We start from the raw sequence: 22,998 nt of genomic DNA on the forward strand, positions 1-22,998 counted from the left end.
TCTACATATTATTTAATGCAAAAGACCTCTATCCTTTCAACCTCATTTGTAGGACGTTCTCCCCAGTAAGAGGGACAAGTTGTGTCTTTCAAAGAGGTGGAGGTAAACCTTGAAAAAAATGCACCTTTGGTGTTTAATTGCATCATCAGTCATGGCTCCAAAGACTGACCTTACCATTGAGGGACTAATTGGAAAGTTTCATATACAAAGGACAAAGGCAACACCCAACTTACAAATATGCCACAGAATCCAGTGACTTGCCACATACCTTACTGGAATCACGCTCACCTGAAAGTCTGTTTGACAGTATTGACTCGTAAATCAATTATCTTCAGCAGATCATCTCGAGAACAGGTCAAGAGCTCTGTTCTCTCTGGGTTCAGGTCTAAAGCTGTGATCCTCCCAAACAGTTCCAGTTCCTGCACAATGCTCTCCGTCCTGAAGACAGAAAATAGCATGGGTAACTGGGTATCAAGGATCCTGACTCCAGGAGGAATACTGCACCACTGTGTGCGCACACAATTCCCATCCCCTGCAGAATTCTTTGCTTCCCCACAGAAAAATGACCCTCTGATGGGGAAGCAAAAGGAGACTGCAAGAGCAGTTAGGTGCCCCTCTTTCACAGCAAAGGCGTGGTTTTTTGAGTGCCCAAACCAGGCTGATCTCTTACCTCTGTACAGCTAGTGCCTGTCCTTCCCACTGCCATACTAGAGCCTTCACATTTATTTACTAACAAATAAAATATGCAGAACTTTAAATTCTGTACACAGAATTTAATTTTTTGGCATAGAATTCCCTTAGGAGCAGATCCGATCATGGGTCAAAATCTGTATCCCCAGAAATGCTGCAGTGCCCAGGGAGAAAAGAACAAGTATTTGCTATGTATTCATTATCTACTTCCTCATTTTTCTTATTTCCCCAATTAAAGCCTCACATTGTGGATATTTTGTGCCTAACCAAGGACTGACCAGAACTTTCTTCAGAACCACCTAGGGATACTTAGCCAGAAAGGTAGAAATATGACAATGCAAGGTATTTCCTTACTCAGGGGCTACTCTGCTGTCAATTTTTATATCATACACCATGCTACTAATAGCTCAGACATCAAAATAACAGTTTGAGTGTGCAAAAAGGTTATTTATGCTTGGTGCCTTCCTCATAGTCCTTTAATAAATATTCCAAGCAATAAGAGAGCTCAGAAACCATGGGGGGTAGGGGGAGAGGAGGAGAGTCACAATTCAGATTCATCTTATATTCTTTCCTTAGCATTAAATGATTGTTAGAGGATCTAACCAAGCCCACTCCCCCACCGGTGTCAAAAGATAGCTTTACCTGATATCCCAGAAGCGAATCTTCTTATCAAAATGCCCACTCATCACACACTGCTCTGTGCACACGATATCGTTGCAGCTTGATCCTGCAAATACTGTTTTTATACCTAGAAAAAAGAGGGGATGAGGGAGTCACTAACAGCACAGTCCAATTCCATTGTGCTGTACAAATTGACAGCAGTATTTTAAAGCCATTTAACAGCAAACAAAAATTCAATAGCTGCACTGAAACTAGTACCCTAGGAAGAGTTTGGGACCATAGGGGGGAGGTGAAAGGTGACAGGACAGGTGAGCCTGTCTTAGAAGAAACTGATTGCTGAAGATCCAAAATCCGCAACTGTGCACTATTTTTCTGAATAATCTGATTGCCATGCCCAACACGCTATAACTGTACAAGGACGGCTGACTAATTATGAAGTGGTGATAAGTCACAGATGAGCAATATGATACGCTGCCCTTTCCACTCAACCAAGGGTGTAGGACGCCACAGGAAGAAAGGCTGTTTCTGGGCCAAGTTGTACAACAGAAACCAGGAAAAATATTTTAAGAAATGTTTCTGTTATGAAGAACTGAATTCTTAATCCTACCATTTGCATGTCTTGGAGGCAAGAAATTGCAGGTAGGGTTTTCAAAAGGGGATTTAAGACCAGCCCAGGATTGTAAGATCTAACCTGCCTTCAAGCTTCCACAGAAGAATAAAAGCCCACCATACAGTTTGATGGACATGAGGGTCTACAGAATGCAGTTGCCCTCTCAATCAGCAATGCTTTTCACTGTGGCACATGATCTTTTCTTAGGTTCCCATCCAGGTAACAGTCAGGCCTGACCCTGCTTGGTTCGCAATTACCAAGAGCCACATATCAGCAAAACCCAACAGTTTTCTGCTCTTTGGGACACTAAGGGCATGTCAACACTATGCAGACTGACCCTCTGGAGGTCGACCTTCTAGCATCTGGTTTAGTACAGACCCCCAACTCGAATGCTGAGGGCAGCCCAAACAGGCGTTCTGTACTACTCCTCATCCTGAGAGGAGTAAGGGAAGCTAATGGGAGCGTGTGCTCCCATCAGTCTCTCATAGCGTAGACGCTGCGGTGGCTCAGCCTAAGGAAGTCAAATCCTGAGTAGCTGGATGGCGTACTTTAAGCCAACCTACTTGGTCTAGTGTAGATCAGGCCTAAGAGAATGAAACAATGAAGCTGAAGGAAAATTTCAGGTTACATCCACTATAGAGGTGTGTGAAAAACAGAAAGGGCGTGGAAATAAATTCCTTACAAACTTTGCTGCGCAGGTCCCAAAGCTTGAGGGTCCGGTCGTGACTCCCTGACACAATGCGTGCATTATCCAACAAGAACTTGGCTGACAGAACCTTCCCACTGTGGCCTGTGAGTGTGTGCTGGGGAGAGAAGATACACACGGGGTAAATGAGCAGCTTCAGAGGCATTTGCTTCCTGCGCTCATGGCTCTTATCTTGCCATTCAACAGCTTAATGGGGACAAAGTCTTTGATTCAACTCCTCCCATCTTAGTGGCATACAAACTAAAGGCATGGGTCACAAATATCCCCGCCCCCACCCTTCCATTCCGGTTAAACAGAATGTAGCCTTGACTCCCAGTCTGCTTCTCTGAGTCAGCCAGTGCCAAGAGTACTGCAGAGGCAGCATCCTCAGCCTCTGGGTAGGAGATGTAACTAAGAGAGAAAGTAACTCCTTTAGCTAGTTAAGGAGTCGTTCTTTTGGAATCTATGACTCTTTTCTAACACCCCGCATACAGTTAGCTGAAAGACTGGTAACTACAATAGAGTCTTGAAGGAGAGACCAGGGGATGGATTAAAGTACGCTAAGAGTTGGAGTGATGAGGTCTCCAGATTTTAGAAGTGCACTTTCTGCCAAGTACAGGAAAAAGGTTCCAATTTTAACTCTGAAGTCTCAGCTTGAAAGCCTGAAATAGCCAGAGATTCCAGAATTGTTCCCACCAGCAGATTTCTATGACTGCTTCTGTCTAATGTAGCATGAGGGAACAGGTTGCCAGGAACAGGGAAAGTGATCAGAGAAATCCTTGCCAAAAGAAACTGAATTTCTGACTTGCACACTCCTAGGCTGCGTCTAGATTGGCATGATTTTCCGGAAATGCTTTTAATGGAAAAGTTTTCCGTTAAAAGCATTTTCGGAACAGAGCATCTAGATTGGCATGGATGCTTTTCTGCAAGAGCGCTTTTTGCGGAAAAGCGTCCATGCCAATCTAGACGCGCTTTTCCGCAAAAAAGCCCCGATCGCCATTTTCGCGATCAGGGCTTTTTTGCGGAAAACAAATCTGAGCTGTCTACACTGGCCCTTTTGCGCAAAAGGGACTTCTGCCTGAACGGGAGCAGAATAGTATTTCCGCAGGAAGCACTGATTTCTTACAGTAGGAAGTCAGTGCTTTTGCGGATATTCAAGCGGCCAGTGTAGACAGCTGGCAAGTTTTTCCAGAAAAGTGGTTGATTTTCTGGAAAAACTGGCCAGTCTAGACACAGCCCTCCAGAATTACTAGAAGACTTAAAAATGGAAATGAAATGGGAGCAGAGTCTGACAAACTGAAAAATCAACTCCCAAGACAACACGACAAACTCCGGATACCGTAATTTTATGGACAGACAGAATCTTGGAAAATATTTTATTTCAACCCTTGCTGCACTGCCATTAACAGCGAATACTTGTTTATAAATAAATAGCTGGATGCAGAATTTAATATTAATTAAATTCAATTGCTCTCAGTGCACTTGCAAGGAAAGAAATTCATGCACCAAACCCATTCACTGCACTGAATTAATTCAGTGAGCCGTGACTGGACTGACCCAAAGCCAGAAGTCATCAGGGACACTGGAAATTGCATAAAGATTTTGTGAAGGCTCAGGGGAGTTTTGCATGGGGACTCTTTACACCATGTAAAAGATGATTGAGGTTAAGATTGTGTCAGATATTTGCAGCAAAAATCAGGGATAGATCATGGGCAATAAGCAAAAATTCACAGAAGCCCACAACCTGTCCTGACCTTTACTACAAATACCCTGACCCAGGCTAGAGCCTTTGGGTCTTTAAGACTGCTAAGTCTTAACATTTAAATGAGTCAAAGGTTAATACTTCCTGTGTGCAGAGGAAGGAAAGTTCATATATCTGGAGAGGTTTCTGAGAGGCCAGAGTTGAACATTAGGCTATGCTATAAAGGTGCTCTGCTATTAAAAAGGGATAGCCAAATCAACTCATATTTTACAAGAGCGCAAACATCCATCCCACCTCCCAAAAAAGCCACCCCACCACTTTGGCAAGATCTCAAAACAGTGGAATCTGCAATTTTCCAGTGTGTTTCATAAGAAAAAAATATAATACTAGGCAGAAACATCCTATAATATTGTTCGTCTTCTTCAGGAGACTCACCCGTAACCGAGAGTCATCTACAGTCCAGATTCTGCTAGCAAAGTCATTTGAAGCTGCTAAGAGATAAGAGCCCTGCAGAAACAAGAGCAATTTAAGGCAATTTCCTACAGTGATGGAGAAGTAAGCTACTATACCAAGCAAGTATTTCCGGAAAGTCTCAATATTATCAGATAGTCGTTAAAACCAACAATCCACAGAGTTGACTTTTAGCACTATTCTGTTAAGAAAGCCACGGGTGGGGAAATTAAGTTTGGACAAGAAAGATTTTCAATGTTCCCGCCTCCACCCCCATGAGCCACATCCATGGATTCAATGGTTGATAGTGCTGGAAGGGAGAGAGATTTTCTCCATCCCACTTCTATTCATACCCCCTTGCTGCTGCAAAGATGGTGAATGAGGTTCTTTACCAATCTGCCTTTACACAGCTTCTGGTTTTTGGCTCTCCTTCCCCACAAATGGCTCTAGCATCTGCCTCTGCTATTGAGTCCAACTGACCCAAATGTGATGCTGGCTTAATTCTTGTCAATTTCACTCCCACCTCCTGGGTTCTTGACAGAGGTAATAAAAACTAGTAAGTTCTGGTCAGGAAATGGAGAGATGGATTTTTAGGAATGGTGCCTCCTTCCTTTCACTCTAGACAGAAAATATATTTCAAGACACTATACGGCAAAGTTATTTCTCAAGAAAAATCCCAAGACAAGGCTTATGCCCACACAACTGTCTCTCTCACGTGACTCAATGATTCAGAAAAAAAATATCATGGGAACCAGAATGTATCTGTTTTAACTGGCAAGATCTAAAACATGATCAAGACATCTACATTGGAACAAGGTTCTCCAGGCAGATTAGCAGCACTAGCCAGTTCTCTAGTGCAGTGGTCCCCAAACTTTCCCCATCATAACCCCCTCCCCCCACCGCCTTTGCCTAGTCCACACCTCCTTGGGACTTGTGGTATGTGTGGTGGGGGGAGGAGGAAGGTAGGGCAGCTGCGCTCAGGGCGGGGGGGGGGGGGGGGAGAAAACTACTGCTACTTCTCTTACCAGAGCCACCCATGTGCTTCCCCAGGCTCCAGCAGCAGTGCAGAGGAGATTGGTTACTGCAGGTAACCAGAATTTTAGTGTCTAGGTGGATGGGACGGGCGATACAGTCACAGTGAAACTGGGGTCAGAGTGACGCTGCATGGTAGCTGTTCCCCCCCCAAGGGGGCTGGCCTAGGTCCTCCATGCCCACGTGGACATTCCTCTGCACCCTCCAGTAGGGAAAGCCCCACAGTTTTGAGACCCCTGCTCCAATGAACTGGTGAAGACCAACAAATGATTTTTTGGAGCTGTGTCAACAATGCAAAAATGCTAAACTGTAAAGATGGCTTCAAACTTGGCCTCAAGTTCATCCACAGTGAAGTTCAACTTGACAGGATACGAAAGAGGTCTCAGAAAGGAAGTCTGAGATCATGTACCCAGATATGCACCTCCAAAACCCCATACTCCTTTTGACTGGTTCTGTTGGATGCAGATCAGAATTGTGCCTGTGGCACTCTAGGGAACACAAACGGAATGCATCACAATTTGTCAGCAAACTCTCCCCCAGTCACAACATTACTGGAGTATGATGGGTGAGAAACTGCTGGGAGTTGAAAGGGTGATGGAAGTGTAATCTGTCAGACCTTTTACTATTCATCACAGACCTCAGTGAGACATCTAAACCTGAACACCACCTTGAGAAATGTTTATTACAGAAGCAGATATATGCATCTCCAATAGCTTAAATGAGCACAGAAGGTAGCAATACTTTGGATTAAGACCTAACCCATTAAAAAAATTCCTGATAGCCCAGATGTCTGGATTTTGTTTATCTTCTATAAAGTGAAGTGCAAATGAGAATTTTAGGACTGGTCTATTGGGGGCAGGGTGGAATGGGAAGGAAAGAAAGACACTCAGGAAAGTTGATTCAAAATACTTATTACAATAAAACTCCAACTGTCCAGCATCCAGTGGTCCGGCACTCCTGATAGTCCGGCACCAACTGGAACCCGGAAGTGCTCTGGCCAGCTGGACAACTGGAGCTGCTCTGCCCCCGGTTTCCCCAAGTCAGCCACTGCTGAAACCGACCAGCAGCTGACTTGGGGAAGCTGGGGGCAGAGCAGCTGGGGTGCTGCCAGGTTGGTTCCGCAGCACCGCCCTCTCCCATCCTGCGCAGTTCCCTGCTGATCCCCCACTCCCACCCCAGACCTCTCATAGCCCCCCTTCCGGTACTCCAGCATATCCGATAATCCGGCACCCCCAGATCCTAAAGGTGCCGGATTATCGGAAGTTTACTGTAGTGTGAATTTGAAATGAATACATTAAACCCATGTGGATATTCTTAGGGCTAGTCTACACTGGGAATTTACAATGACATAGCTGTTATTCTAAGGGATGGAAAAAATCAACACCTCAAACACAAAAGCTAGCTTCTGGTGTAGACAGTTCTTCCATTGATTTAGCTACTCCCTCCCGAGGAGGTGGATGAACTAGAGCAGTAGAACCCCTCCTGTTGCTGCAGAGTTGGTCTATGCTGAAACACTGCAGCAGCGTGGCTGTACTGTTTGAAGCGCAGACATACCCCATTTCGTAATACAGTGGCTTTAATTCGTTTAAACTTAATTCACTGAACTGCCTCTTTCTAGACAAACCCTTTGAAATTAGACAACCTATTATTATTTATTTTATTTTTTTATTATTTATTTATTTATTTTTTTTACACACTATATTTTAAAACTTGTTCCGTTCTACAAATATTTTAACTTGCTTTTTTGGGTATGTATTTCAAAGCATATAAATGAAACTGGTAGCCGAGCACAACCTACTGCGATTTTCTCCCCAAACACAGATGATGGGCATTACACAAATACTCACAGAACTGTCAAACTCGATACTTGTAATCCCCGCATTACTGCCAGACAGTGAACCTTTCAGTTCGCACCTATCTGTACGCAGAAAGAAACAGTTAAGCAACAGATTGGAGTGGATATAAACAGGGGAAGGATTTCAAATTCCTTGTTAGTTCTATTTGGCCAACATTAATGAATTAGGACAATTAATACAGCAACACAAAAACTAATCACATAGTGGCACTGGCTTTCAATCAGAGAATCATAGAACTGGAAGAGACCTCAGAAGGTCATCAAGTCCAGCCCCCTGCTCTAGGCAGGACCAATCCCAACTCAATCAACCCGGCCAGGGCTTTGTGAAGCCGAGAATTAAACACCTCTAGGGATGGAGACTCCACTACTTGCATCTGACGAAGTGGGTCTTTGCCCACGAAAGCTTATGCTCCTACACTTCAGTTAGTCTATAAGGTGCCACAGGACTCCTCGTCGCTTTTACTTCCCTAGGTAACCCATTCCAGTGCTTCACCACCCTCCTAGTGAAATAGTTTTTCCTAATATCCAACCTGGACCTCTCCCACCACAACTTGAGACCACTGCTCCTTGTTCTGCCATCTGTCACTACTGAGAACAGCCTCTCTCCATCCTCTTTGGAACCTCCCTTCAGGAAGCTGAAGGCTGCTATCAAATCCCCCCTCACTCTTCGCTTCTGAAGACTAAACAGACCCAAGTCCCTCAGCCTCTCCTCATAAGTCATATGCTCCAGCCCCCTAATCATTTTGGTTGCCCTCCGCTGGACCCTCTCCAATGCGTCCACATCCTTTTTGTAGTGGGGGGCCCAGAACTGGACACAATACTCCAGATATGGCCTCACCAAAGCCGAATAAAGGGGAATGATGACATCTCTGGATCTGCTGGCAATGCTCCTCTTAATGCAACCTAATATGCCATTAGCCTTCTTGGCTACAAGGGCACACTGTTGACTCATATCTAGCCTCTCATCCACTATAACCCCCAGGTCCTTTTCTGCAGAACTACTACTTAACCGGTTGGTCCCCAGCTTGTATCTATCCTTGGGATTCTTCTGTCCCAAGTGCAGGACTCTACACTTGTCCTTGTTGAACCTCATCAGATTTCTTGTGGCCCAATCCTCCAATTTGTCTAAGTCATTCTGGACCCTATCTCTGCCCTTAAGCGTATCTACCTCTCCCCCCAGCTTAGTGTCATCCGCAAACTTGCTGAGGGTGCAATCCATCCCCTCATCCAGATCATTAATAAAGATATTGAACAAAACCGGTCCTAGAACCGAACCTTGGGGCACTCCGCTAGAAACCGACCGCCATCCTGACATTGAGCCATTGATCACTACCCGCTGGGCCCAGCCTTCTAGCCATCTTTCTATCCATCTTACCGTCCATTTATTCAATCCACAATCCCTTAACTTGCTGGCAAGAATATTGTGGGAGACCGTATCAAAAGCCTTGCTAAAGTCAAGGTATATAACATCCACTGACTTCCCCATGTCCACTGAGCCAGTTACCTCATCATAGAAGCTAATCAGATTGGTCAGGCACGACTTGCCCTTTGTGAATCCATGCTGACTATTCCTAATCACTTTCCTCTCATCCAAGTGCCTCAATATGGATTCCTTAAGGATCCCTTTCATGATTTTTCCAGGAACCGAGGTAAGACTGACCGGCCTATAGTTCCCTGGATCATCCTTCTTCCCTTTTTTTGAAGATGGGCACTACATTTGCCTTTTTCCAGTCATCCGGGATTTTTCCCGATCTCCACAACTTTTCAAAGATAATAGCCAATTTGCTTGAACCTGGCTTTTCTTCTATATTTTCTGAGTAGTATTACAGCTGATCTAACATAACTGCTTCCCATTTATATAGTGTTTGTCTGAAACTGCAAACTAGTACACTCAGCTTAAAAACACCACCGGCAACTCAGTCAAAAACTTTAGGGAAAAAAAATCTATTTTGCATGCACCACCTGTAGGGGTTTCTAAATTTTGTACAAGACACAAAGTATTCTTTATGGCCTATGTCTCTTCATGCAATAGCTCAGAGCAGAAGCTTACCTCCAAAGACTTCCCAGAGTTTAACTCTCCGATCCATGCCTCCTGTTGCTAGTAACCGAGAACCAGGACTGAACTGAACTGCATTTACCTCGCCATCATGTGCGTCCTGGACAAGGGAGAGCAAACAGACAGACAATCACAGTCACCCCCAATGGCATCAGCACAGACTAAACAGAACTGTCAGTCTGTAGTACTATACGAGCTTGCTGAAGTGTAGGACGCATACAACTGTGATCTAGCCCAAATGTGATCCTCTTTCATATGCAGAAGACCCACACTAATATAGGTTTTGCTAATTTTATTGAAACGAATCAGAATATGACAAGAGCTCATCTGGATTATCCAGGTGGTCATCTGGATTATCCAGGTGGTAGAATGTGTAAAGGGAATGATTTCTTTTGCCACCCCAGCAGCAATCACATCTATTATATGACCATTCAAAACTGGTTCACAAGAGTTTGCGCCTGTATTTCCCCATCTATAAAACGAGTAACGTAGAGTTGCCTTGCACAGATGCAGATTCAAAAATGGCCTCCTCATTCCATAAGGCATCCAAGAGGTCTCAGCTTGAAAACTTGAGATCACGCACACCACAAATCAAGACATCCCAAAACCCTAAACTCCTTCATTGGTTCTGTTGGATGACATTCAGTGCCATGCTTCCTTACACTGTAAATAGCAGGCACTGAGCTTATCCTGATTGTCAGCAGCCTCTCCCCCAATCACAGCATTGCTATAGCGTGATGGGACAGAGAGACTGTTGGGAGCTGAAAGGGTAATGGGAGTGTGATTCTCTTGTGCACTCAGACCTTTTACTATTCATCATTGACCTCAGCAAGATGCACATTCACTATGACCACAAAAGAAGGAACATTAAGAGCACGATGGATGCATGCATCTGAGTGAATTTTTGTTTTAGATATCTAGGCTGAGTGTGAAGTCAATACAGATCAAACGGACCTAACTGCCTTGCCAATTCAAGAGTCATCTTCTAGATTTAAAACAGGCATCTCAAACTCAGTTTACCTTAGGGCCAGTGCCAGTCCTCAAATCCTCCTAGTGGGCCAGCAGGCATCGTCCCTCCCCTTCGGCAGGGCTCCAGGGGAACGGGGGTGTCTTTGTGCTTCTCCCCCAACACGTCTCTCAGCTCCTCTTGCTAGCTTGCACACTCCTTTCACTCCCACATTTCTTGGCCCTGCCTACTGTCCCAAGGCAATTAAAAACCCGCTGGGGGCTCCCACCACCACCAGCAGTGCAGCAAGGCAGGAGCGGCTTCCTGCTCTAGCACCATATTGCTGCCGGCAAGTCCCTCTGGCCTGGGGCAGGTGAGTGCAGAGCTGTCCCATCCACAGGTGTAAGCTGTGAAACCATTCATTTTGTGAAACTGACTAGATATCAGTGATGCCAACTCTCCTTATCTGATCACAAGCCTCCTGATAATTTTTTTTTCTTTCCTGGAAAGCTCCAGCCATGTTATTAAGCCATATCTGGGAACTTCACTACCTGATGCCTCATGCACTGTTATCGATTGTTTTCTCTCTGACTTAGGAGATTATGCTTGTTTGTTGGTGCCTGGTATTAGAAGAGAATTTCAGCCCTCTTTCTTTTCAAGGAAGACTTTAGTTCTCATGGGCTGAGGAGAAAAAGCTAGAAAATGTGCCCTGAGTTCAGCCAAAACCTCAAACACCAGATGCCAAATAGAAAGATCCCCAAGTGTATTTTGATCTGTGATTTCAAGAAGCCCTTCTTTTTGAGTTTGAATGTTTGGGGATGGCAATACAGCACACGCAAGTCCATAGTGTCTCTCCCAGTGTCCTGGAGCCCCGAGACCAGGATCCTACAAGAGACAGAAGACTGAGTCCTCACCCTAACACCCCTAGGTTCTCCTGCTGGGATGCCCCCTTCCTTCCAACACCACCCATGGAATCCTGCCTCTCCCCCACTCCCTGCTATCATCCGCATTCTTGCACTGGGTTCCCCCCGCCCCTACTCGGGGTAGCCAAATGCAAAGCCAACTGGCTCAGGCCTGCTGACTGCAGAAGCACATCATCTTGGGTGGCTCCCTGGCCAGTGTGGTTTGCATCACAGCAAGGCAGCCAGCAAGGCTTCCCAGAATGAGCGGCACCCTCTGCCACCTGGAATCGGCAGGCACTGAGGGCCTGGATGCTGCTGGAGCTGTGGGCCAGGGTGAGTCCCTGCATGCCACCCACTCTTACCTCAGGCTGGCAGCCAGGAGGGCTTGAATAACTTTTTCAAAATATTTCACAGGGTGGATTGGGGAAGTGCTTTGGCTGCAGATGGACCCTGGACCAGGAGTTTGAGACCCCTGATTTAAAACATTACCTAGAGCAGTTTAAACAAGCAGCGCCACAGTATCTGAGATAGCATCTGCTACTCAAAGGTCACATTCTCCTCCTCTTAGGGAGGAAGAGCCTGATCTCGTCGTTCCTGCTGGAGATACTTACAAAGACGTACACTGCAGTATTGGGAACTCTCACTTCTTTACTGGAACCTGGCTGTGCATCCATATTATCCTGGGGAGCAGGAAATGAGGACAGAGAGCGCCTCCTGCCATGGGTCACCAAGAAAAATACGTTACATAGTAAGAGTGGACACAGTTCCACCCAAAGTAGCGCACAGAGACCTGGATGAGCCCGACTACCACTGTGGGGCGGATGAGAGAAGGGTCCAAAATCCTTCCTTTGTTTCTTTCCCCCTCCTTGCGAGACTGGTTTTATCAAATTGCATTGTATTCTTTCACGTGGCATTAATTCATGACTGCACTTATTGATTTCTTATCTAACTTAACCACAGTTTGTGTGTAACAATATCAAATTCAGCCAGCCCAATGGCTGTGCAGCCATCTTTTCTTATACTAAGGAGTCAGTCTAAACATCACGATGATTTCAGAGGGACAGACTGCAACCCCACCGCTGTGTCTAGTTCAGACTGCACTACTGTGGCTATGAGAAGATCCCAGTCAATGGGGAACACTGTTTGAAAACCCAGACCCCAACATGGTCTTAAAGAAAAACCTTCCACCTAATGCAAGACTCCAGAGTCATTAGAGAAAAGATCCCAACTAAAGTGCTGTGGTCAGCTCTTCATATTAGAAAAACAAATTTTCCACATATTGCTCCTCTCAGAAGACCTGCCTGAGTCTAACTGGACAGTTTATAGCCAGTGTTATGAGCATCTGAACCCTAATCAGGGTAGTGAAACTGAGTTTCACGTTACTTCAGTGTTACATTCACATGCTGAACTAAGAGTGGGTATTGTTTTCACCTGGCAGCATCAGAAGAGTGATGTCCCAAAAGGGAAGACTCAGACAGACTGGAGGGAAAGGTCAGAGGTCAGCACACGGCAAGATGGAAGAAACAGGAAGTTGAGAACAAAAAGAAAAAAAGCAGAAACTAGAAGAAAGGCTGACAGTAAGACATCTGTATTCCTTACATCACTGAAATTCTGATGTATGTTGAAACAAATACACAAGAAAAGATGAAGGCGTTCTAACCTACCCAAAGATATTAGTGATAGAGTCCAGAAGACCTCCAGCTGGCTGGGACAGTCGCTTACTAAAGAGGAGGGGAGGACAGGTTTAAGCCTTGTGAACAGATTGTTCAAATGAAGATCAATAAATACAGGTCACATCATAAGGCATTTGGGGAAAAAAGAGACACTCCCTCTCAGACCCAAGTGCAGGAGGGAAGATCCCTTGGGAGCAGCAGCAGCAGCACATGCAGGTTACCATTAACAACAGCTTGCAAGGTGAAGGTTAAGGACCTTATGAAACTTGAGAAAGGACTTTCTTCATTGGGTTTAAGAGACTTCACAAGCTGAACAGAGTTTCATTCATTGATCCTCATTCTCCCAATTGGTTGTTCATAAAACTCTAGCCACCTTTGCTATTTGGCAGTAGGAAATGGGCAGTTAAATCTAGGTGGGAAGGGACTGAAGCAGCTTCTCAAAAAAGTTTTAATTAAGCTCTGCAGCTCATTCCTCTTAGGTTATGGTGACATTTCAAAGGAGACCCTAAAAAGGTAAGGTAATATCTTGTGTTACTTCTGGTTGTAAGGTTGGATTCTTTTCAGTGCTTCCCAGGCACTAGCTTAGCTTTAAACAGACCAAAGTAGTACACGGCAGCATATAGTAGTGCAGAATGAAGCATTTTACAAAGCTGCAGAAAACTTTAGAGCAAGCACATGATCCAATATGTATTAGCTTTGTGCATCATCAATGAGAACTGCCAATAGTTCCTACTGCTGGCCCATCTAACTGTGCAACTTCCCTTATTCTAACACCCTCCTACATGCAACAGTCTTGCTAAACTTTAGAAAGAAGCCTTCAACCTTTCAGTCTGCGTACCTGGATGTCCGGCTGATTGCTCGCACAGGAGAAGTCTCTTCAGCAGGGTCAGAAGTTTCATCTGCAAGCACTTCAATATCATCATCCCTGGAAAGTATGGGAACATGCCTCCTCCTGAATCAGCCACATGAGGCCTGTTGTAATCAACTCCCTTTGCCAAACCCCAAAGGCAGCCCTCTATTAATCTTTAATGCAAACAAGTATTCCTCCCAGACATAACTCCTTGGATTCCCATATGGGCTTACAGTTAATCAGCATACTATTACCATCTAGTTGGTAACTTACAGAGGTATGGACGCTTCATACTTAAGGCAGAGAGACAGCATCACAGAATCTAGGCATAAATACATTCCCAAATAGAAGTAATTGATACTATTTTTCCAATCTCTGCTCTCACATGACACCCTATTTACTGCTGTATGTAGTCCTGACTTCTTCCAAAGAAAAGCGTTTCCAGTGGTCTGCATTCCCTGACCAAGAGAACTATTCCACCTGCCAAAAGGACTGCATCACAGAAATTGTATTCTGTTGTGATGAGCTCAAATTCACTAAATGAACCTGTCTTAGGACTTTCAAACTTGAGTTGATATTCTTAACCACAGCAGAGCTCCCCATTCTAAAAACAAACACATACAGAAATGCATTACATATTTTGGATTTTAAACTGAGTTTGCAAGGTTGAACACTCTTCTACTACAATTACTGGAGACAGAGATGCCATTTACCCTGTCTCTATAACAGTACATTCATGCATGGTGATGAGAAGACAAGACACCTTTCACATGGAATACGAGTAACAGAACAGGTTGGTTTTCCAGACCTCGGTTTGGGTGTGTCTATTGCCTGAAATCAAGGTTACTTACTGTTCAACAGGCAGCGGTTCCTTAGCAGCTTCTGCTAGCTCTTTCTGCAGCTTGGCTTGTCGCCTCCTAGAAGGAAACCCCCACACCCCAAGTTTATAAGCACAACGTTATAACATGTCAGCAAAAGAGCCCAGAGAGATTCTATGATGCTAACACACAGGAATCATATGCCAGAAGACAGATTCCAAGTGGAAAAATCATTACTTTAGTAATTTAAAACTAAACAAACTCCTAGAGAATTGCTAGCCTCTTAGGATGTTCCAGAATCTTTCCTGCCTTGAGTATCTAGGTTTTCCGAGAAGACAGAAGACTCTAGGACAGTGGTTCTCAAAGTTTGGTCTGTGACCATCTTGCAGGTGGGCTGTGGGTTCAGCCCCTCCTGCAGCGGGAAGCCTGCACTGGCGCTCTAGCCCCACGGCTTCCAACTGCATGTGTGGGGGAAGGGGGGTTAGAAAAGAGAGCCTCGCTGGCTGGATACAGCTTGTGGAGGGAAGGAAGCGATTCCATCTGCTGCTGCACCCCTTCTTCCCTAGCTGGGGGAATGGCAGCACAAGAAACTGCTCCCCTGGATGCTTTCCCTGCTGCTTCCATTGGCTGAAATCATGGCCATGGGTGCAGTGGGGGTGGTGCCTGGGAGCAGAGGCATGGAGTTAAGTGCCACCCATCTCTTTCATGCCCAGACCTTGTACCCCCATCTCCCGATGCACCTTCCTCCTGCTGGAACCATGTACCCCATCCCGCTCATGCCCAGACCGCACTCTTACACCCAACTTCCCAGCCAGACCCCCTACAACCCACCTTGCATTCTTTTTCCTTTCCTTAGATCCTCCAACCCCAGCCCACTTCTGCTCCCTTCCTCCATCCCAGATCCACGCCCCCCCGGCCTTTCCTGCACCCTAGCTGGCAGCCAGACCCCACACTCCTACCCTCTCCTGCACCCATTTTATCATCATGGCTGATTGGCTGGTGGTCCACGGAAAGGTCTACATTGAGTGGGGTGGGCCACAGGCAAAAGAGTTTGAGAACCACTGCTCTAGTAAATAATGTTCATTCTAGGGCTGGTGTACTCAACCCACACTTCTACAAAATAGATTGTCAATGTCTCTTTAATAAAGAGAAATGCAAAGTGCTCCACTTAGGAAGGAACAATCAGTTCCATACATACAAGATGGGAAGCGACTGTCTAGGAAGGAGCATGGCGGAAAGGGATCTAGGGGTCATAGTGGACCACAAGATGAATATGAGTCAACAGTGTGATGCTGTTGCAAAAAAAGCAAATATGATTCTAGGTTGTATCAACAGGTGTGTTGTAAGCAAAACTCGTGAAGTCATTCTGCCGCTCTACTCTGCACTAGTTAGGCCTCAGCTGGAGTACTGTGTCCAGTTCTGGGCGCCACATTTCAAGAAAGATGTGGAGAAATTGGAAAGGGTACAGAGAAGAGCGACAAGAATGATTAAAGGTCTAGAGAACATGACCTATGAAGCCAGGCTTCATGAACTGGGCTTGTTTAGTTTGGAAAAAAGAAGATTAAGGGGGGACATGATAGCGGTTTTCAAATATCTAAAAGGGTGTCACAAGGAGGAAGGCGAAAATTTGTTCCTCTTGGTTTCTGAGAACAGGACAAGGAGTAATGGGCTTAAAGTGCAGCAGGGGAGGTTTAGATTGGACATTAGGAAAAAATTCCTAACTGTCAGGGTGGTCAAATATTGGAATAAATTGCCAAGGGAGGTGGTGGAATCTCCCTCTCTGGAGATATTTAAGAACAGGTTAGATAGACATCTGTCAGGGATGGTGTAGACGGAGCTTGATCCTGCCTTGAGGGCGGGGGGCTGGACTCGATGACCTCTCGAGGTCCCTTCCAGTCCTATTATTCTATGATTCTATGATTCTATGAATGTCTCACCTTGAGTCCTTCTCATTCTCTGCATTGAGCCGATTGGCTTCCTGAGCCTTCTCTGCCATCCAACGTGAGACCAGCTCTTGGTTATCTTCAGTAGTTTTCCTCAGTTTCTCTTCTAGAGCAGTGAAGGTGATCTGGAGGGCATCATACTCATCCTTCAGAGTCTGATTGGCTCGCTCAAGTTCTTGCAGCTTGCTGCGCAGTTCCTGGCACTCTGTTTCCAGCTCAGAGATCTTCTGCAAGTATTCTGCAATCCTGGAAGAGCATCAGCATAAACACCACAATGAAACACTCTTTAGGGCAGAGACTATCTTTCTGGTTTGTGTGTGTCCAGTTTCCAGCACAGTAGGGTGCTGGCCCATGATTGGGATCCTAGGCACTACTGTAACACAAAACAAACCCCTGACCAAAAATCTGGTCTCAGGCCCTATAACACTGAGGAAATTACTTCTACTCACTTGGCTTCATTCATCTGCATCTCCTTGTCTTTCTGCTGCATTTGATTATTCAAATCAATCACTGACTGCGCCAACTAAGGAGGGGGAAAAAAAAAGGAATTACAAAAAAAATGGAGGAACAGCAGCCATAGATTTGCTCCCAGGCGGAATGCGTCAGCCCAACTCTAATGTATGAGTCTCTCAGAACTTCCTCTTCTTCAAAACCAGGAAACAAATCTGGACACCGTACTACATCACAGTACTACATGTAGATCAGCATACTACATCGGACGGAAGTCTACTCCCTAGGAGTAATAGTCATCACTGTTATTATCCCTTAGTGTGGTCAGGCAAACAGGCCCCTTTGGACACAGCCACATCAAACACTGCTGGTACATATTAGGAGTAAATCTTCACTTTTTTCAAATATCACCAAAACACTGAAATAAATTAGCAATTGGAAGATTCAGTTATGCAGGGAAAAGCAACTCCTTTGCACTATAACAATTAATACAGCAAGTCAATCACATGAACACGTTGCACATTCCACAACTGAGAAGCATTAAGGGATTCAAACATATTAGAAGTTAAAATCTGACAATAGAAAAGACAATGAGACAGAACTGGAATCCACTGTATTTAGACAATTACAGCAGAGAGAGGGCCACAAGTAAGCCACACAGCACATGAAAGAGGACTCTTACCTCACCACGCTTCTTATGCAGCTCTGTCAGCTCCTCTTGATGTTTAATTCTCATCTGGGCCATTTCTTGCAATTGAGCTTCATTCCTAGTGCCATCATGTCCTGGACTGGAATTTTAGAGGAGAGATTTCACAAGCTAGAAGCTAATTGCTTCTCAGCCTCTACCTAGTTAGCCTCATAACAGCCTCTCCTGCAATTTTAAATTCGTGTAACTACATTCAGACATTGAGGCAGAATTAAAACCCTCCAGGCAAACACCCACTAGTTATCACAAAAGGAAGTCTTATGCACATGTGTACATTCTTCATTGTTTGTCTATATATATCACTATCCCACATTACAATTGCCAGTCAGGCTTGAAATTTAAAACATCATGTGACTACATCCTATAACCACCCTCTTGGAAATCCCCATCAAGAAATCTACAATACTAAAAAAAACCTGAGATACTAGCATCTTAGAAGAAGGGATTTGCTTCTCTACACCGACGCTGCCTTCCTTGCGTGAGCAAACGTGACTTAACTCCCTTCAACTATAGATCTTAAAGACAGGCGTTGTTCTTTTGGACAAGAGGAATACTCACATACTACTCCATAATCCTCGGTTCAGACTTTGCAGTTTGCTTCTTACATTTTCTGTGTCTCTCATGAGGCTGGGTATGGAGGAGTTCATTCCTGACCTAAAATTCACCTTTTCCTTTCATGTTGTTGTACTCATCCCTGGTATGACTTTTTCCCTTTCAATGGTTGGCCTTCAAATACACAATCATTTCTACTCACACCCTGACACCATTTCCCTAGCTGCCCTTCAAGTCTTCTTGCACCTCCTGAACTTGTTCTCCCCATCACAGCTCACAAGACTTGCCACTGCCTGCTTCTCACATCATCTTTGTACTCGGAGAATTCCACTGACTCTCACATGAGGCTTGAAGTTATACAAGAAAACCTTCCTCTTTGGACCTACTCCTGATGGACCTGGTCTTCTAGCCCCTCCTCTTGCCTTGCAGCCCAGTAGGGTGCTCAGACAGTCTGCCTGCCTTCCAAGGTCCCAGTCATGCTGCTCCCAAAAGCGCATCTACGTGCATTGAGCTCCACCGTCTTTAGCACCATCTCACAGTTCCCAGAAAATGGCCAATGGTGGTGCTTACAGGCACACGCAGTCACCCCCCATTTTCCCCCAAGAAGCATATAGAGGCACATTTGTCAGCAGCAGCCAGCATTTTTGAGCAAGGTAGGGCTACCATGACGTGCACTCCAATCTCCTGTCCATGGCCAGAACCCCCTTGTGTACCTAGACTATGGGTTCCCAAACTGGTGGGGCATGAAGAAATTCTAGGGGGGTGCAAGGCAACCCAGCACTCTGCCCCCAACAATTCCTCCCCCCCCAAGTTTTGTGCTATTTTTGTTTTTTGGCCCCTGTCAGTTCCTTTTTTATTCTCTCAACAAGTTTTGCTGCTATGGGGGGTGAGGGGTGGTGGAGGAAGCGTGAGGGTCTCAAAAATCAAAAAGGGGGCATGATGCTGAAAAGTTTGGGAACCACTGATGTAGACTTTCCGGGACCATGTACCCTGCCTAGAGCTCCCTCCTGCACTCAAATGCTATCCCAGACCCCACACTTTAATATAAAAGAAAAATATAGCTCATGACCACTTACCAAAATCCTTGTATTGGCCCCCTGCAAAATGTATTGCCCACCCCTGTTATGGTAACTAGTTGCATATACATGATGATTTGATGAATGAGAAACATCATATACCAAATATCTGGAATATTCATTTACTCTTGATTCAAGAAAAATTCCAAGTACCTGATCTCATGTCTGCTTTGCAAATCATACTTTTCTGCGTTTATCTTGTCGGCCAGCACAGCATGGAGATCAGTCTTCTCTAGTAGCTTGTTATCTAACAAGGCAAGAAAATGCAATTAAAGAAATGGGGAACAAAAGCAGCTCTCTCTGCTTATAAGATTTCAGGACATTGTAATTATTCTTCTACCACCTCATCATGACACTATGTCACACTGACACACACAAAGTTTTGACTTTGGCAGACTGTGGTTTTATTCCTAGTCAGACTTACCGTATTTTCTGGCGTATAAGGCGACTGGGCGTATAAGACGACCCCCTAATTTTCTAGTTAAAAGATAGGTTTTCGTCTTATACTTGCCGTATAAGACTACCCCCCCTTAAGAGGCCAACCGGCAGTGCCCCAGCGCCCCTCCGCCTCCCCGGCTTTGCTCCCGGTGTCCCTGGTCTGCTGGAGACGGTCCCCAGCAAACCAGGGGCACCAGGAGCAAAGCCGAAGCGGCGGCGGGGTGCCGCGCTTCTGAGGCTTTGCTCTGGCAAAGACTCAGAGGCGCGGGACCCCGCCACGGCTGCGGCTTTGCTCCCGGTGTCCCTGGTCTGCTGGAGACGGTCCCCAGCAGACCAGAGCCACCAGGAGCAAAGCCGCAGCAGCGGCGGGGTCCCGCGCCTCTGAGGCTTTGCCAGAGCAAAGCCTCAGAAGCGCGGCACCCGGCTGCCGCTTCGGCTTTGCTCCCGGTGCCCCTGGTCTGCTGGGGACCGTCTCCAGCAGACCAGAGACACCGGGAGCAAAGCCTCTGAGGACGCCAGCAGCGGGACAGCCGCGGCGCGTCTGGGATGCCCCGCTGCCGGCTTCCCCCGAGGCTTTGCTCCACGTCTTCCTGGTCTGCAGACCAGGGAGACGCGGAGCAGCTTTTCTCGCCCCGGAGTACACAGGCGGCGGGACCACAAGGTCCCGCAGTCTGTGTCCTCCAGGGCGAGAAAAGTCCCGTTCGTACCTGCAAGTCGGGGGATTGCCTGTATACCCGGCGTATAAGACGACCCCCGATTTTTGGGGGATGTTTTTTAACATAAAAAGTCGTCTTATATGCCGGAAAATACGGTAGATAACCTCTCAAACTGAGACAATAGGAACCAATTCTGCAAAGCTTTATTCAGAAGTAGCTCTCACTCAAATGTACTTCTATGGATATCGGTGTGACTTCTCATGGGAATATGGGTTTGAAGAATCCATTCTTTAACACATTCTCGGTAAAGGCAATGAAAGCACATCCTGTAGAACACAATTAACCCTCTAATATTTGTAACGCAGCTCTAAAAGATTAGTTCACACTACAGAAAAGTAACACATTAAGGTTAGCACAGTAGCACAACAGTTGGGGAGCAGACATTTGCTTCTATGTCTTCATGCTGCAACAATAGGTAAAATATGGCTAAATAACAAACTCACGTGAAGAGCCACGTACACTTAACAACATTTGATATCCCCAACTAAAAGTCAGTGTAGGCAGCACTAGTGCAGCCTTCACTCCCACAGATAGCTGAATACCTTTCAGTAAGGTTTCCCAAAGTGTGCACAATGGGTTCAGGGGCTCCGTGAGAAAATATTAAATGAGTTATATGGGGTGACATTTTTATAAAAATTAAGACTTTTTAAAGTAACTTCTATTATATTGAAAATAGTGGCAATATTTAATAAATAAGCTTGACAAGCAACATGAAATAGGAGCAGGGGTACATAGAAGCATGTGTAGCTCCGTGAAATACACATTACAATGGACCTAGATAAACATGCACTGCAATAGCACATAGCAAATTGCACGCAAAGTTGCAGACCTGATAACATATATTACATGTTTCAAACATCTGGTTCAACCATCTGGCCTAGCTTTTCATAATCCAAAGATTTAAGACGACAATTATTTCCCGCTTTCTTTGGACACAAGCTTGTTACAAAACAGTGCTCTTCACGCTGCATTTTCATTTAACATTTTGCAATACATCTTTGCCTACACTTATCACCAAATGTTCTCCATGGATAAGTGGCTTTAAAAAAATTTTTTTGGCCTTCTAACAAGTGAACTTTGGCCGGAATAAAGGAGTAAATTGTCAGGACAGGAAAGAAAGGACAATCACAGCCTTTAGTGATTGAAAAAACAAAGTGAGCTGTCAAAGAGGAAACCACTCATCCACCAGATTAGCAGCAGACAACAAGAACACAAGTTATTTGAGTTATCTTGAGTTATTTGTCTTTCAGATTTACTTTCACTGGAAATTAAGATGCTCTCAATACGCATCACATGGTGTGAAAAGTACTTTCCAAGAGTTTTCTGCTACCTGCTGAACTACAAAGGCATTTAGAAGCAAATAATTCTGAAGACAAAGGCATAATTTTGTCTCCACAGACAACTTTCTACTGTTAAGATGCCTGTACCTCTTAAAATTCTCTGGACGAAGCAGTCTGAATTATTAACTATATAAAAACTAGACTACTGCAATCCAGACTGTTCAAAATGCTTTGTGAAGAAACGGGCAGTCAGCACATACTGCTCCAACATATGGAGGCGAGGTGGCTATCACAAGGGAAAGTGCTCATAAGACTTTTTGACCTTTTTGGTTGTTTGACAAATTACTTGTGGCTGCTGAGACTTGCATACTTGGCAGATACATGCATCAAGCTGAATGAAGTTAATCTGTTACTGCAAGGAACATTTTCACCTTTTAAAGATAAAACTTCATTGCTATGACAAAAACTAGAATTTTGGGCATCATCAGTAGAAGAGAACTTTGACTGCTTTCCCACGCTGGGAAAAGTACTGGGTCCTGCCATGAGGGCAGAGGACTGGACTCGATGACCTCTCAAGGTCCCTAAACAAAACAAAACAATACAGGCAGTTCCCGAGTTACGCGGATCCGATTTATGTCAGATCCGCACTTATGAACGGGCCTCTCTCGCCCCGGAGCTTGCAGGCAGCGGGACCGCCCAGAGCGCAGAGGTCCCGCCACCTCGACCTCCGGGGCGAGAAAAGCTGCTCCAGGTGCCCCTGGTCTGCTGGGGACCGTCTCCAGCAGACCAGGGACACCGGGAGCAAAGCCGGGGATGTGGAGGGGTCCCGCACCTCTGAGGCTTTGCTCTGGCAAAGCCTCAGAGGCGCGGCACCCCGCCACCGCTGCGGCTTTGCTCCCGGTGTCCCTGGTCTGCTGGAGACGGTCCCCAGCAGACCAGAGGCACCG

The 22,998-nt window shown here is 45.5% G+C and overlaps 1 protein-coding gene and 2 non-coding genes across 5 annotated transcripts in view; all 3 read right to left on the bottom strand.

The window, feature by feature from the left end:
* The window catches only part of ATG16L1 (autophagy related 16 like 1), a 28,873-nt gene that overhangs the window by 3,755 nt on the left and 2,120 nt on the right, over nucleotides 1–22,998 (bottom strand). The window contains exons 2-16 of one of the 3 annotated variants that reach the window (XM_075937412.2): nucleotides 19,771–19,864; nucleotides 17,966–18,071; nucleotides 17,283–17,356; nucleotides 16,828–17,079; nucleotides 14,924–14,989; nucleotides 14,061–14,147; nucleotides 13,214–13,270; nucleotides 12,981–13,028; nucleotides 12,161–12,263; nucleotides 9,696–9,801; nucleotides 7,638–7,708; nucleotides 4,744–4,815; nucleotides 2,604–2,724; nucleotides 1,333–1,438; nucleotides 289–438 (exon numbers count right to left, since the gene is read on the bottom strand). In XM_075937412.2, the coding sequence (XP_075793527.1) occupies nucleotides 289–438; nucleotides 1,333–1,438; nucleotides 2,604–2,724; nucleotides 4,744–4,815; nucleotides 7,638–7,708; nucleotides 9,696–9,801; nucleotides 12,161–12,263; nucleotides 12,981–13,028; nucleotides 13,214–13,270; nucleotides 14,061–14,147; nucleotides 14,924–14,989; nucleotides 16,828–17,079; nucleotides 17,283–17,356; nucleotides 17,966–18,071; nucleotides 19,771–19,864 (1,513 nt within the window). The remainder of the gene's footprint in view (nucleotides 1–288; nucleotides 439–1,332; nucleotides 1,439–2,603; nucleotides 2,725–4,743; nucleotides 4,816–7,637; nucleotides 7,709–9,695; nucleotides 9,802–12,160; nucleotides 12,264–12,980; nucleotides 13,029–13,213; nucleotides 13,271–14,060; nucleotides 14,148–14,923; nucleotides 14,990–16,827; nucleotides 17,080–17,282; nucleotides 17,357–17,965; nucleotides 18,072–19,770; nucleotides 19,865–22,998) is intronic. The other 2 variants (XM_075937413.2, XM_075937414.2) reach the window with 2 other exon arrangements.
* On the bottom strand, nucleotides 6,169–6,428 carry LOC112547095 (small Cajal body-specific RNA 6). The gene has a single exon (XR_003090846.3).
* LOC112547096 (small Cajal body-specific RNA 6) lies at nucleotides 10,254–10,526 on the bottom strand. Its single transcript, XR_003090847.1, has one exon.

Source organism: Pelodiscus sinensis, chromosome 10 (assembly GCF_052426305.1).
Source record: "Pelodiscus sinensis isolate ZL-2025 chromosome 10, ASM5242630v1, whole genome shotgun sequence".
Classification (NCBI taxonomy): domain Eukaryota; kingdom Metazoa; phylum Chordata; order Testudines; family Trionychidae; genus Pelodiscus; species Pelodiscus sinensis.